This window comes from Hyperolius riggenbachi, chromosome 9 (genome assembly GCF_040937935.1).
Source record: "Hyperolius riggenbachi isolate aHypRig1 chromosome 9, aHypRig1.pri, whole genome shotgun sequence".
In the NCBI taxonomy this organism is placed as follows: Eukaryota; Metazoa; Chordata; class Amphibia; order Anura; family Hyperoliidae; genus Hyperolius; species Hyperolius riggenbachi.
Window position 1 is genome coordinate 74,123,669 of NC_090654.1, and position 14,382 is coordinate 74,138,050.

At 46.5% G+C, this 14,382-nt stretch overlaps 1 protein-coding gene across 1 annotated transcript in view; it reads left to right on the plus strand.

The window, feature by feature from the left end:
* The window catches only part of ZXDC (ZXD family zinc finger C), a 33,345-nt gene extending 19,733 nt beyond the window's left edge, over window positions 1-13,612 (plus strand). Inside the window, exons 6-10 of the mRNA XM_068253074.1 lie at window positions 1,124-1,785; window positions 4,930-5,014; window positions 5,972-6,132; window positions 6,413-6,514; window positions 10,988-13,612. Of these exons, the coding sequence (XP_068109175.1) occupies window positions 1,124-1,785; window positions 4,930-5,014; window positions 5,972-6,132; window positions 6,413-6,514; window positions 10,988-11,074 (1,097 nt within the window). The 3' untranslated portion in view covers window positions 11,075-13,612. The remainder of the gene's footprint in view (window positions 1-1,123; window positions 1,786-4,929; window positions 5,015-5,971; window positions 6,133-6,412; window positions 6,515-10,987) is intronic.
* Window positions 13,613-14,382: the final 770 nt, after the last annotated feature.

Here is a 14,382-nt window from a genome sequence, read left to right on the forward strand (position 1 = left end):
CCACTTTGATATATTCCATTGTATTCTGCTAGAAAGCTATTTGTGGTTTGCCCTATGTGGGCTTGTGTACCATTTATTCTCAATACAAATCTTTATGCAAAGTACTTCCTGCTGGTGTGCGAGTCAATATTCTTTTCACGTCGTTTGTAGGACCGCTTCTACGGTCTGGTTTACAGACTGAGCACCCAATTAGGTCCCCTGCTTGTTACTTATGAGGTTTACATGTGTGAACCAGGTGTGCAAACCTTTTTAATTTAAAACCTGTTATCCCTGCCACGGCATTAGATTTCGGTTACCGCGCGTCGTGCTGCTCTGCTGTCGGTATGACAGTAGAGCTCTGAGCTCGTCAGGGGCGTGTTTCATTGGCTCCTGACTTTGTGATCAATGTGAGCCAATCAGCTCAGTACTGCGTGCTCATGCATGCGCAGTCCAAAGCCTGCCGCAGATTTAAATGGGGGTGAGAGCGCTGGAACGAGGGGACTGTGAGAGGCATGGGAAGGCTTGCAGAGTTCCCCAACCCTGTCCTCAAGGGCCACCAACAGTACATGTTTCGTAGGAAACCACAAACGTGCACAGGTGGGGTAATTAGTGTTTGTGCAGGGATGATTACCTACCTGTGTGGATTTCCACAAAACATGCACTGTTGGTGGGCCTTGAGGACAGGGTTAGGGAACACTGCTCTATAGGACCCAGAGCCTTTCCTTTCCATAGATAAGTATCTGCTTGCTTGTTCTTTTCCGATTTACATTGGCTATAAAGGGAACCTAAAGCGAGCCCTCTATATTTCCTTTTAAGCAATACCAGTTTCCTGGTTATCCTGCTGAACTCTTTGGTAGTGTCTGAATCACACCAGAAACAAGCATGCAGCTAATCCAGTCAGACTTCAGTCAGAGCACCTGATCTGCATGCATGTTCAGGGTCTATGGCTAAAAAAGTATTAAAGGCAGAGCATCAGCAGGACAGCCAGGTAATATGTATTGTTTAAAAGAAAATAAATATGGCAGCCTCTACATCCTTCTCCCTTTAGGTTTCCTTTAAGTAGTTACATTGTCATTCTGTTAGTTAGGACTTGCTATTATAAATATTAGCCTTGCTCACGCGTTCTCCATGTTTTGTGTTACAGATCTGGAAGCCTCCAGCTCTCTCACTCCTAGCAGTGAACTCACAAGCTCAGGGCAGAGTGACCTCAGTAATCTGGACATTTCATCTCTCTTCACCAATGTGTCCTCAAACGCTTCTGGAATCTCAGCTGACCTGACCCTGGTTAACTCTGGAATACTGACCATCGATGTGTCTTCTGTGAGAAACCTGGCAGCCAACACTAACTCTCTGGTGCATCAGGTTGACCCCTTGGTGCTTGTGACCAACAATGAGACCCATAATGGTTTGGACAGCTCCCTCCTGCTTGGTGCTGCGGCCTCCATCCTCCAACAGGGCAATTTGAACTTGGATGACGTGCAGACTGTGAATGCTGAGGCCCTGGGCTCTCTGGCTTCCTTATCCATGAGGGGCTCCAGCCAGGAATTACATGCACTGACCTCCACCAACAACCTGGCTATAGATCCACCTAGCCTTGCACCTTCTGTTACTCTGGGGGCCAGTGCTTCTATGCCAGAAATACTCACTCAGATCAAGACTGAAAGCAGCTTGTTGCACAGCTCCGAGGTGTTGGAGCAGCAGGAAGGAAGTAAAGTAGTGACACAGTTTGTATTTCCAAATCCCACCGGAAGTTTTAGTGCGCAAAAAGAAATGGATTTTAGTTCAGGTGCTGGAAATTCAGTATTGGTAAGATTTTCAACAGTGAAATTAGAAAGTATGAATTGTTTTGAATTGCTTTGTTTAAAGTACTTTAAAGAACCACTGTCAGCCAAACTATGCCAGGAAAAAAACACATGTAAGTAGATAAATACTTGCTCTACTTGCATAACAGATGTATTGTGCTGTCCACGTTTTGATTTCAGTGAAATTTATATAGAAAATAAAGAGAATTCTGTTCCTGGCCGTTGCTATCCTGGCCAGGTTGAAGCCAATCCTGAAGTCCTTTCCTCCCTTACTCCCGCGGCTTCCCCTCTCCTTCCCGCAGCATTACAAAGGGCAGTGGGGAGGAATAAAGGCAGCGCACACAGACTCATCACGGTTCCAGGCGCTGGAGTTCCCGTCCATACTCTGCACTACTGCCGGCGGTAGTGCAGAGAGTATAGATGGGAACTCCATCGGACCAAGAGGAGGTGAGTCTGTGGGTGTTGCCCTTATTCCTCCCCACTGCCCTCTCTAATGCTGCGGGGAGGAGAGGGGATGCCCATGGATGCGGCCAATCAGAGAGCAACAAAGGAGGAATAAAAAAAAACTCGGCCATGCATAAGATGTACGAGATAAGGGCCAGGAGACATGGGGAATGATTTTCTCCTGGAAAAGAAAAGTAAGACTGATTATGAACTTTTGGATTGCCTGTTTAGCAGCCTTATTACTTATTTAACAGTTAGAAATAGAGGATGAATTCTCTATTTCTATGCCTGACAGTTACTCTTTGAGTAAACCTGGGATGATGGCAAAATGATTTATACTTACCTGCGGTTTCTTCCAGCCTCTAGTCCATTAGCTTCCTCCATGTCGGTCCGGTCCTGTCTGTTCTTTCACTGTGGAGTCTGCAGTCCAGCCAGTTTTCAGGCCACTTCGCATGCACGGTCCCTTGCTGTCCTCCTGGGCCTCTCTGGCCTGGTAATTGGGCTGCCCACACTCTTTAGCGCATGTGCGACTTGCCCGGGAGCGTTCTGTGCCTGTCCTGTAGACATGCATGTGCTGCTGGATTACCGGGCCAGATAGCAGCAGAACAGAGTGGTTGAGGAGGACCGCTAGGGAGCCACGGACCTCATGTGGTTGGAGGAAGCTCCAGATCAGCATAAATACAGGCTATTTACCGTACTTGATCTCAGGTACATCAACCCCAAACACACATACATACTAGTTGCTTCTTGCCCAAGGCGCATGATCAGAGCCATCTTTCCCCAGAATCTAGCATGTGTATGGCAGCCCTGATGTGATGCTGAATGATCTTGCATAACAGACCTCCTTAGCCTGAGTGCATTGTTCTTCTTACCTCTCCCACTGGAAACTGCTCGGTTAAGTGCTGCACATAACACCTCCTCACCCCCTCTATAGCTACAGAATGCAACTCTAGCCTATAGGCTAGACGCATCTGTGCCGCACTTCACCCCAAATGTTTCACAGAGCGGTGTGACATCCTTGTTTGTTTTCAACTGACAGCTCTGCCATAGAGGACTTTATGCTGCTGCCTTGTAGGTTGACAGGGGCATATACAGGATCTTCTAAAAAAATTAGCATATTGGGATAAAGTTCATTATTTTCTGTAATGTACTGATGAATATTAGACTTTCATATATTTTAGATTCATTACACACAACTGAAGTAGTTCCAATCCTTTTATTGTTTTAATATTGATGATTTTGGCATACAGCTCATGAAAACCCAAAATTCCTATCTCAAAAAACTAGCATATTTCATCCGACCAATAAAAGAAAAGTGTTTTTAAAACAAAGTCAACCTTCAAATAATTATGTTCAGTTATGCACTCAATACTTGGTCGGGAATCCTTTTGCAGAAATGACTGCTTCAATGCGGCGTGGCATGGAGGCAATCAGCCTGTGGCACTGCTCAGGTGTTATGGAGGCCCAGGATGCTTCAATAGCGGCCTTAAGCTCATCCAGAGTGTTGGGTCTTGCGTCTCTCAACTTTCTCTTCACAATATCCCACAGATTCTCTAGGGGTTCAGGTCAGGAGAGTTGGCAGGCCAATTGAGCACAGTAATACCACGGTCAGTAAACCATTTACTAGTGGTTTTGCCACTGTGAGCAGGTGCCAGGTCGTGCTGAAAAATGAAATCTTCATCTCCATAAAGCTTTTCAGCAGATGGAAGCATGAAGTGCTCCAAAATCTCCTGATAGCTAGCTGCATTGACCCTGCCCTTGATAAAACACAGTGGACCAACACCAGCAGCTGACATGGCACCCCAGACCATCACTGACTGTGGGTACTTGACACTGGACTTCAGGCATTTTGGCATTTCCCTCTCCCCAGTCTTCCTCCAGACTCTGGCACCTTGATTTCTGAATGACATGTAAAAGTTGCTTTCATCCGAAAAAAGTACTTTGGACCACTGAGCAACAGTCCAGTTCTGCTTCTCTGTAGCCCAGGTCAGGCACCTCTGCCGCTGTTTCTGGTTCAAAAGTGGGTTCATGCTTCCATCTGCTGAAAAGCTTAATAAAGATTACATTTTTCAGCATGACCTGGCACCTGCTCACAGTGCCAAAACCACTAGTAAATGGTTTACTGACCATGGTATTACTGTGCTCAATTGGCCTGCCAACTCTCCTGACCTGAACCCCATAGAGAATCTGTGGGATATTGTGAAGAGAAAGTTGAGAGACGCAAGACCCAACAATCTGGATGAGCTTAAGGCCGCTATCGAAGCATCCTGGGCCTCCATAACACCTGAGCAGTGCCACAGGCTGATTGCCTCCATGCCACGCCGCATTGAAGCAGTAATTTCTGCAAAAGGATTCCCGACCAAGTATTGAGTGCATAACTGAGCATAATTATTTGAAGGTTGACTTTTTATGTTTTAAAAACACTTTTCTTTTATTGGTCGGATGAAATATGCTAATTTTTTGAGACAGGAATTTTGGGTTTTCATGCGCTGTATGCCAAAATCATCAATATTAAAACAATAAAAGGCTTGGAACTACTTCAGTTGTGTGTAATGAATCTAAAATATATGAAAGTCTAATGTTTACCAGTACATTACTGAAAATAATGAACTTTATCACAATATGCTAATTTTTTGAGAAGATCCTGTATACTTGTGTAGCAATTGTAGTTTTCTTTCCATTAAACTCTGAGTCTGTCTTACAGCAGGAGAGTGGAGGATCGGCCAGGACAGACTACAGAGCCATTCAGCTGGTGAAAAGCAAAAAGAAAGGCGGGACCAGCAGCTCAGGTGAGCAGAAATCTCATTTGTGTCTATTGGGCATGCAGGAAGGAGCTTTTAGACAAGACACAGAACATTTATAATGCGCTAGTCTTCTGATGGACTCAGAGCTGCAGCCACTAGGGTGCGCTGTATAGGCAGTAGCAGTTATAGTTACATAGTTATTTGGGTTGAAAAAAAAAAAGACATACGTCCATCGAGTTTATCCAGAGAACAAAGTACAACACCAGCCTTCTCCATCACATATTTCTGTTGATCCAGAAAAACCCTTACAAGCAAAGAAGAAGCATCTAAACTCCGGCTGCTTTGTAAATAAGCCAGACACACTGGCTAAGGGGAGAAGAGGGTGGCTTTAGGCTGTGCCTTTCTTGGTTGCAGTAGGAATAGAGCGGGAATGCAGTCCAGGCATGATCAGCTGCCACACTCAGAGCCTGAAAGCTGCCTCACAAGCTACTACTCTTTTCAACATGAGCTCAGAATTTCAGAAAAAGGTATTAGCTGCAGAAGCCACACGTCGCACAAAAATAATGGCCTTGAGTCAGTAAACTGTGGCTACTACCGCTGGTAATGTGAATCACAGTAACTGGGCAACATACGACATGCTGGCAGCTGTAGTAAATCTATGTACACACTTTCAATTATGATTGGCCAAGCACTGCCCAGTTTTACCACCTCCATGTAGTATGAGGGGCAGCCGACATTGAAGACTATGAGCAGATTGTGTAGGTAAAACCTCACGCTGCATGGAAGTGGGTAAAAGTGGTCAGCGATTGGGCAATCATAAGTGAAAGTGTGTACCAGGCCTTACAGTAACATTGCCATGCGCTACCTGCACACATCTTTCTTACCACAGTGTATGACATCAGGCCCAATCTGAGCACTCCAATTACTAAGTATGCAGATACTGCTGTGTCTTTGTTGTATTATGTATGCAGTTTGTTTACAGTCTTATGTGGATTTTTTCAGGAACTTCACCTACTCAGAAGAAAAATAAAGGTACAAAACAGAACTCTGCTATCTCTCCGGCTGGTACCCGATTTGGTAACGGTGTTGTTATGCCAAATGGCGGCCTGACGTTGCGGGACCCGGCCACAGGGACGCAGTATGTACAGATCCAGCTGCTGCAGGTGAGCATATCCTCCGGAATGCTGCGTAGGCTGCTCTGCTTGTCAAATCGCAACACTGTCTCTGCAGTCTCGCAGGAGGCTCATTTACTGTCTCTGGAAAAAGGTGAAAGTCCTCTCACCAAGTGAACAGTGAAGTCCCATTTTTATCCCTCATGACCATTTTACTGTGAGATAACTTGCACCGCTTTCAGGATGCAGTTGAACAGCATTAAGCAGGCGCATGCACTGACTCGCTGAAACCATTTCCCACCTGTAGTTACTATGCCTGTGTCTTCACTAGGATGATCCTGCGGGGGATGGAGACTTACCTTTCCAGCTAGGCGCACAGTCTCCAGCAGCTCACACGCAGCTTACGGTTGATCTGCCGGTGCACATCCTGCAGGTATTGTAGATTCTCTTTTAGTGTTTTTTTTTTTTATATAGAGGCTTGCTCTTGATCTGCTTTTAGAAGCTGGGTTCTGCATAAATTTAGAGCAGGGCACTTGTGAACTGTGACCAGCCGACAATCTGCAAAAAGTGCATTTGGCACTTCTGCTTGTCTACTTGTCATGCTTACTATATAGCTTCATTACTTGGGGTGTATTCACACAGGTAGTTGACAGCAGTGTACATCACTTATCAACTGCCCTATTCTAGTGTTCAGGTGGATCTCATGGGTGAAACTCAAGGTCCATGGGCCTACTACAGCCCGGCTTGCCTTTTAATGTGTCCCCTGAGAACTTCAAATGCGCATGATTGTAAGCAGTAGACATAATGCACTGCTTTCCCATCCAAATTACCCTTTTATGTGGAGCAGCAGTGCAGTAACAGCCCATGGGGCTCCCTCCGGGGATCCAAACTCCTATTCCCTGTCTTGCTGGTAAAGCACAGGCCTGCACAGCTTCATTTCCTGACACTCTCCCCACATCGTAGAGTAGCTCAGTGGAGCATTGTAATATTTACCTGCTCCAGCGCTGCATTATGTTTCCTCTGTTCTTCCTGCTGCACACTCTATGCTGCATGTCTGACTGCTGATCACGTGACATGCATTGCAAGCCAAAGGATGGTCGCATAGAGAATGTGGTTGTCGGGAAGAACAGAGGAGACCCGATGATTACATGATAGTTTGACACCTCTGAGCTGGGTAGAAGGGGTGACGCCTGTCTTATGCATATATATCTGACTAGGCAGCAGCTGCTCACTACACTGCAGCTTTCTAATGAGCAATAACTGCACAGCATGCCGGCCACTGGAACACCTATGGTTACAAATGCTGCCATTCAGTTGAATTACACAATGACTGATGGTGCTTGCTTCCTGGCAGCTGACCATGCAGCAAGCATTCAGTTCCAGCATCCATGTGGATACAGGCAGTGAGGTCCAATGCACACCGAGTGGTTTTGAATGCGATCCGCCGACCTGTAAAAACGCTTGGCTAATGTATTTCAAGCAGATGGTGCACACCGGTTGTTTGAGGTTTGTAGCAAACCGCAAACATGCCTCCTGCTGCACGTTTGCGGTACGCAGAAGCGTTTCTGCCTCAATGTTGCACGTTTGCGGTACGCAGAAGCGTTTCTGCCTCAATGTGAAGTATCTGAAAAACGCACACCGCTCTAAAAAACGCTACATCAGAGCAGTTTTCCCGGCGTTTTTGTTACAGAAGCTGTTCAGTAACAGCTTTTACTGCAACAATATGTGTAATCTGCTACACAAAAACGCACCAAAAACCGCTTGGCATGTTTAGAAAACGTCTCTAATCATGCCTAGAATCGCTCTGAAATCAGCTCCAAAAACCGCTAGCGTTTTGTGGATCTGCTAATGGTTTTGGTGTGCACTGGGCCTGAGTCTGTGACCTGGTGCAACATGTAGCTTTGGGTTTCTGGCCTCCAAACACTTGCTAGTGGAGATGTACAAACAATCCTTCTAAAGAAGGGTGTACACTGTAATGCGTGTTTTTAATACATTTTCGCAGGAGTCTGGTTTGATACCAGCACCGAATCTAATGAAAATCTGATGGACCTTAGGGCATTCCCATCCACTATGGATCTGATTTGCCTCTTTAAAGCGGATCCGAGATGAAAAACTATAACAAGTAACTTGACACAGCATATCTAGCTGCAAACAGCTTCAAACGTTTATGATTATTTATTCCTGTAATACAATGAGGGCAGCCATGTTCTGATTGTCACAGGCTGAGGGCTGGAGATGCTATCAGCTTGCCTGTGTGTAAATTCACCCCCCTCTCCTCCTCCCCTCTGCCTCTGAAATCAATGGCTAGTAACCTCCTCCTCCTGCCCAGACTGAGCTCCCATAAGCCCTTGCTACAGCGCCAAGGCACAAAAGGAGCTATGGGTGAGGCTTGTTTAGTTTTATAGGGAAGGGGAGTATTAAAACAAAAGTATTTGGCTGGAGGAATGCCTTATAAACTATATGAAAGGAACACAATTATGCAATGTGTAAAAATTTATCTCGGATCCACTTTAAAAAGGTTTGCTCATCACTGTCTGCTAGGAGTTGCCTTGCATTAGAAATGACAGCTGACAAATTTTTCAATACACCTAAACTGAAAGGGATATGGAGGCTGCCATATTTATTTTCTTTGCAACAATGCAACTTACCTGGCATGCTGCTGATCATCAGTGGTGTCTGAATCACACGCCTAGAACAAGCATGCAGCTAATCCATTGGCGCCAAAAGGATAAAAGGAAGCTTAATGAGCCTAAAAACCAAATTCTTGGTAAATAGTGGAGGTAGTGGTGGACTTGCCTCCTCCAAGTAGACGCACAACGACTGTAGAAAAGACAGTCAATATATTATATTTATGAACTCCAAATATGCAACGTGTTTTGCAGGATTGATCCCGCTTCATCAGGCAATAACGGAGCAATAGCTGTAAACAGAGATAATTGGCTCATAACCCATGTGTAGTCATACAGTCATTAAAGGGACTCAGAGCTCATCTAAAAAATAAAAGTTGTACTGCCACGCTGGCCGCCGTGATGACGCGAGGCGGCCGGCGTGTGACGTCAGCCGCGTCATACGCGGAAGGAGCAGCCCGACACTCGGCCGAGTGTCGCCCGGGCTGCGGCCGGTCAGCCATTCCGGAGCGGGGAGTAGGAGAGGAGCCAGGACCCCGTCGTGGGACCTCCCGACCAGCACTGGGCTGGAAAAAGCCCCGAGTGAGTACAACTTTTATTTTTTAGATGAGCTCGGAGTCCCTTTAATGACTGTATGACTACACATGGGTTATGAGCCAATTATCTCCGTTTACAGCTATTGCTCCGTTGTTATTGCCTGATGAAGCGGGATCAATACTGTGAAACTGTCTTTACTACAGTCGTTGTGTGTCTACTTGGAGGAGGTAAGTCCACCACTACCTCCTCTATTTACCAAGAATTTGGTTTTTAAGCTCATTTAGCTTCCTTTTATCCTTTTGGCGCCTCTGTTCTCCTGCATAATATTGAGTCCACCCTGGGTGGAGGGTTGAACCCCCTTTTTTCTCATCTACAGAGAGCGACTTCTTATTCCTGAGTGGGGCCAGGAAAATCTCCCCACCTGCCTTTACAGTGGTTGCCTAATGGTAACCCTGGTTTGTGAGTATTAATATTTACTCTATCTAGTAACCATTTACCAGTACATATTACACTATTGGGGCTTTTGGTGTTCCTTGTTTTTATGCAGCTAATCCAGTCAGAAACATCTAATTAGCATGCTTGTTCACGGTCTACAGCTAGTAAAGGCTCAGCAGGACAGACAGGTAATATGCATTGTTTAAAAGGAAATTAATATCTCCACCTATGTATTCAGCTCACTTCAGGTGTGCTTTAAAGTGGCCCTTAAAGAGACACTGAAGCGAGAATAAATCTCGCTTCAGTGCTTATATATATTCCCGCGCCGCTTTCCCGCGGCTAAACTGGGGTCCCTTAACCCCCCCCTCAGACCCCCCCCACCCCCCGCAAAATCTACGACCAGCTTGGTCGTAGATTTTGCTGCTGTTGAGGCAGGGCTAATGGCTGCAGCCCTGCCTCTCAGCGCCGTCTATCAGCGGCGCATTGCCGCCTCTACCCCGCCCCTCTCAGCGAAGGAAGACTGAGAGGGGCGCGGGAGAGGCGGAGATACGCGCTGACAGACGCACGTGAGGCAGGGCTGCGGCCATTAGCCCTGCCTAAATGCGGAAGAGGGGATGTGCTGCACGGAGGGGGATTTAAGAGGTAAGGGACCCCCGTTTAGCCACGGGATAGCGACGTTTTAGCAGGGGCACACATGCCCCTGCTATATATAAGAGCTGAAGCGAGATTTATTCTCGCTTCAGACTCTTTAAGTGAAAATATTGTCCCTAGGGGGCTACTTATCTCGGTAGAGTGAAGCCTATGCATCCTAAAGAGGCTTCCCATGTCCTCCTCAGCAGAGGCGATCCAGTGCTGCGACCCCCGACAGTCTGCTTCTTGCTGCTGCGTGCAAGTGCACTACAGCTTTCCGCTCGGGACCTAGGCGAAATGGCCGAGCCTGATTAGGTCAGTTCTACTGCGTCTGCGCAGTAAAGCGGTCCCGATCGGGCACGGCTATTTACGCGGAAAGATGTTAGTGCAGGCCGCAGTTATTGTTGTTAATTGTTCCAGGGTGCCAGCGCTGGAATGAGACGGCACAGGAGCACCTGGGGAGCCTCATTAGGAGCCTTTTTCTAAACTAAATGGTTTTTTGAATGCCTACTTCCAGTTGTGCAGTGACTGAAGATTGGTAAAAGCTGATACGTCTTTGGCTAGAAACTTATTGCCATGTCACCCATGAGACAAGGCCCAATATGAGGGAGGGGGAAGCGTGGCAGCTAGTTGTGTATCACTTGTCTGTTCTCACATGTAGAATGTTTCTGCCACAGGAGCCTCATGCCTCTGCAGAAGATGACGCCGCCTCCGACAACTCCCAGTTTACAGGAAGCACAATCAACCTGCAAGACCTTGAGTAAACCTCAGACTCCTCCTCCTCCCATAGGAAAGATGGAAGTGTTATGATGTGGCTGGGAGGGTGGAGCTTCCTATTCCGTTCCCTCCAGCCGCAGGAGTGTTCTGGGACCGAGATAACTGCACCTTCCCCTCCTCCTCCGGAAAGTGTTCACTTTGCACTATAGCTGGACTCTCTCCTGTACTCAGCGTTGACCAGAAGCTGCTCCACACCTGTCTGTATCTGCTGAATCCACACAGGATTTGGTGTAACAGTATGGAATCCTCCATGTATTCTCCCAGATGCAGGAACTGGCTGGAATCTGGTATTCTGTAGCATGCCTCCATAGGACTACCGTCAGGAAACCTTTATAGGAAGCTGTATACATCTTCCTCATCAGGCATGCTAAAGCCTAACTCTAGGAATTTTTTTCTATTTTTTTGGATAGTGTAGAAAGGGGTCAGGACCATTTTAGAGCATTTCACTGCTGGCTGTGTCCTCACTGACAAGATTCTTACTCCATTCCTGTCACAGGACATTTTATGGCTTGATACGGACACTGATGATCCGGGGGGATAAGAAATGGGGTGGTGTAATTAAAGCTATTGGGAACCTGAAAAAAGCAGAGATACCTAAGGAGAGGGAATCCTCTGGGTCCTATAGAGCCTTCCCGCACCCCTCACGGTCCCCCCATTGCAGTGCTGGCTCCCCCGTTTGAAACCCTGCCGGTGGAGGCTTCAGGAGTGCTCCCGAAGACTGGCTGCTCTGTACTGTGCGTGCGTTAGCTCACGAGAGAGCCTGCTTGCGCAGGTACAGTACGGAGCTGCCCGTCTTTGGGAGCACTCTGGCTCCCGAAGACTTCCGAATTCCTCTAAAGACTTCCTTCTGCAGCAGCACACAGCGGTATTCGACCCATCGGTTTAATACTGCTACGGGCGGTGACTGCGCTGCAATAAAGGGATTCTTGAGAGGAGCGGGAAGGCTCTACAGGACCCAGAGCCTTCCCTCTCCATAGGTAAGTATGTTTGTTTTGGTTTTTTTCAGGTTCCCATTAGCGTTAAACTTGATAAAATGTCTAATTCCCCTTCCCTAACCAGGACACACATAAAGCTTGTGTTTGTTGCTGTCTGATACATCAGGAGAGCTTTAGCCACTTCCTGTGCAAGAGAAGTTTGCCTTCCTGAGGAAACAGCAGTAAAACCTCTGTGGTATCTTCCTACACACTATCCAAAACTATATCGTTTTGTCCTGTGCAGCAGGATTTTACCATATACTAATCATGAGACCAATATGAAGACTACCATTGCTGACCAACTAATGAAGTCGGCTATACATGGCTGTAATGCTGATCTTCTGACTACGATGGTGTGATTGAGTATACCCAGGGGGTATATTTTTATAGGTGGTCAGAAATGGCAGCCTCCGCGCCTTATTAGTTAAAAAATATACATATATCTACAGGCATCACGTGACGATAGCCAGTGAACTGTTTGAGTAGGTTCACATACTTGGAAATCATGCACGCAGTTTTTTGAACACCATTCGCTTTCATTTGCGAAAAACACGTTAAAGCAACGCAATGGAAAATATAACGTAAACATGAATTTTAATCATGCAATGCGATTGTAAAATCGCGTAATGTGAAGAAGTAACCATTGACATTGGATGTGCGCCAGCTTGCGATTCCGAATGCGAAAAACGTGCTCAAACTTGGCCAAGTGTTAACCCTGCCTTAGTGCTTACCAGAAAACAATGCAGGTTGAAATAAACCTGCAGTGTGTTGTATTACAGTGACCAACAAGGAATGTGTTCTCTTTTTAAAGCAGGACTCCACCCAAAACCTCTTTTTCTGTGCTGAAAGAATGGGTTTAATCCTCTGTACTGTTTACTGCTGTCAGACCTCCACCAACCAACTAGCTCTGATCCTCCAACTTCTTTGTTTCCCTTCATAAAAGTGCTGCTGCCATAATGCTGGCTGCACTTTACTACTAGCTGATTTCCATAGGACTGTAACCGGCATGTACAACACAGGAGAATGGACATAGTGGTCACCGACGGCAGGAGACATCTGAGGGATTTAACCCCCAAAAAGCAAGAAAAATGGTTTTAATGTGGAGTTTTAGCTTCCGTTAGCAGGATTCCCTCCTCCTCCTTGTACAGAGTATTTCAGGCTGTTCTTGTGAACAGAGATCTCTTCAGTGTGATGTAAACCTACCTCTGGAATACAAGCTGTCAGCCATGAATTGGATATATTAATGAACCGCTTGCCACTCTGGTAACACCCCCCCCCCCCCCTTTTTTTTTTTTTTTTTTTTTAACAAACCGTGGATACTGCTGACTGAGCATCGGCTGCTCACTAACTTAACTTATCTGACTTTTTATTTGTGTATGTTGCAGAACTGTGTTGCCTTTTTTGTACAGAGATGTACAAATATTTATATTCTGTCCTTCCTGTAGCCTACAGCCTTCCCCCTGCCCTCCCCCTTTCTGTATATCAATTTTGGGGGAGGTGGGGTGATTTTGGTGGCGGATGAAAAAGTATTAAACTTTTTTGTTTTTTCGATTTATTGACTTATCTGGTGTAATTGTAGAGTGTGTGTGTGTGTGCGTGCGTATGTTTGAGTGGAATGGATTGTGGGCGTACTGCTGTTATAGGGGTATGTGCTGGATCTTTTCTTTGAGGGCTCGTTCCCACTATCGCGAATCTGCATGCGTCCAACACATGCAGATCCGCACATGTAATGCAAGTGGATGGGCCTGTTTCCACTGTAGCGTTGTTGAGGTGCGTTTTTTTTCAGCGGTAAAAAAACGCACAAAAGAGCCAACGAATTCGCCTGCGTCGGGAATCCGTGCGAATCGCCGCTAATGTATTTAATAGTAAAAACGCATGCGTTTGTTACATGCATTTTTACCCGCGATTTCGCGTGCGATTTCGCACCTTTTTCAATTTTATTTAGCCCTGGCAGTGTCATGGTTAATTTCGCATGGCACCCTGCCATGCGAAATCGCGGGTAAAAACGCATGCGGAAACGCATCCGCATGCGTTTTTACAAGCGTCGGAATGCGGCCGAAATCGCGTCGCAACAGTGGAAACGAGCCCTGAAGGTTCCCATATGTCAGGAAATGTATGGAGAGATCGACCATGAGACATATCGCTCTCTGATTAGAGAGTGCCAAGCCGGAATCGGCTTAGTGGTGCCTCCTGCCTGGCCACTTAAGTGTTAAATGTGCCTAAGCTCGGAGAATTGCCACCTGTCTGCTGGCACAGCTCCCGGCCACTCCTCCACAGTCACCCGGGCCACAAAATCGGTAGATGTATGGCCAGCTTAAAGA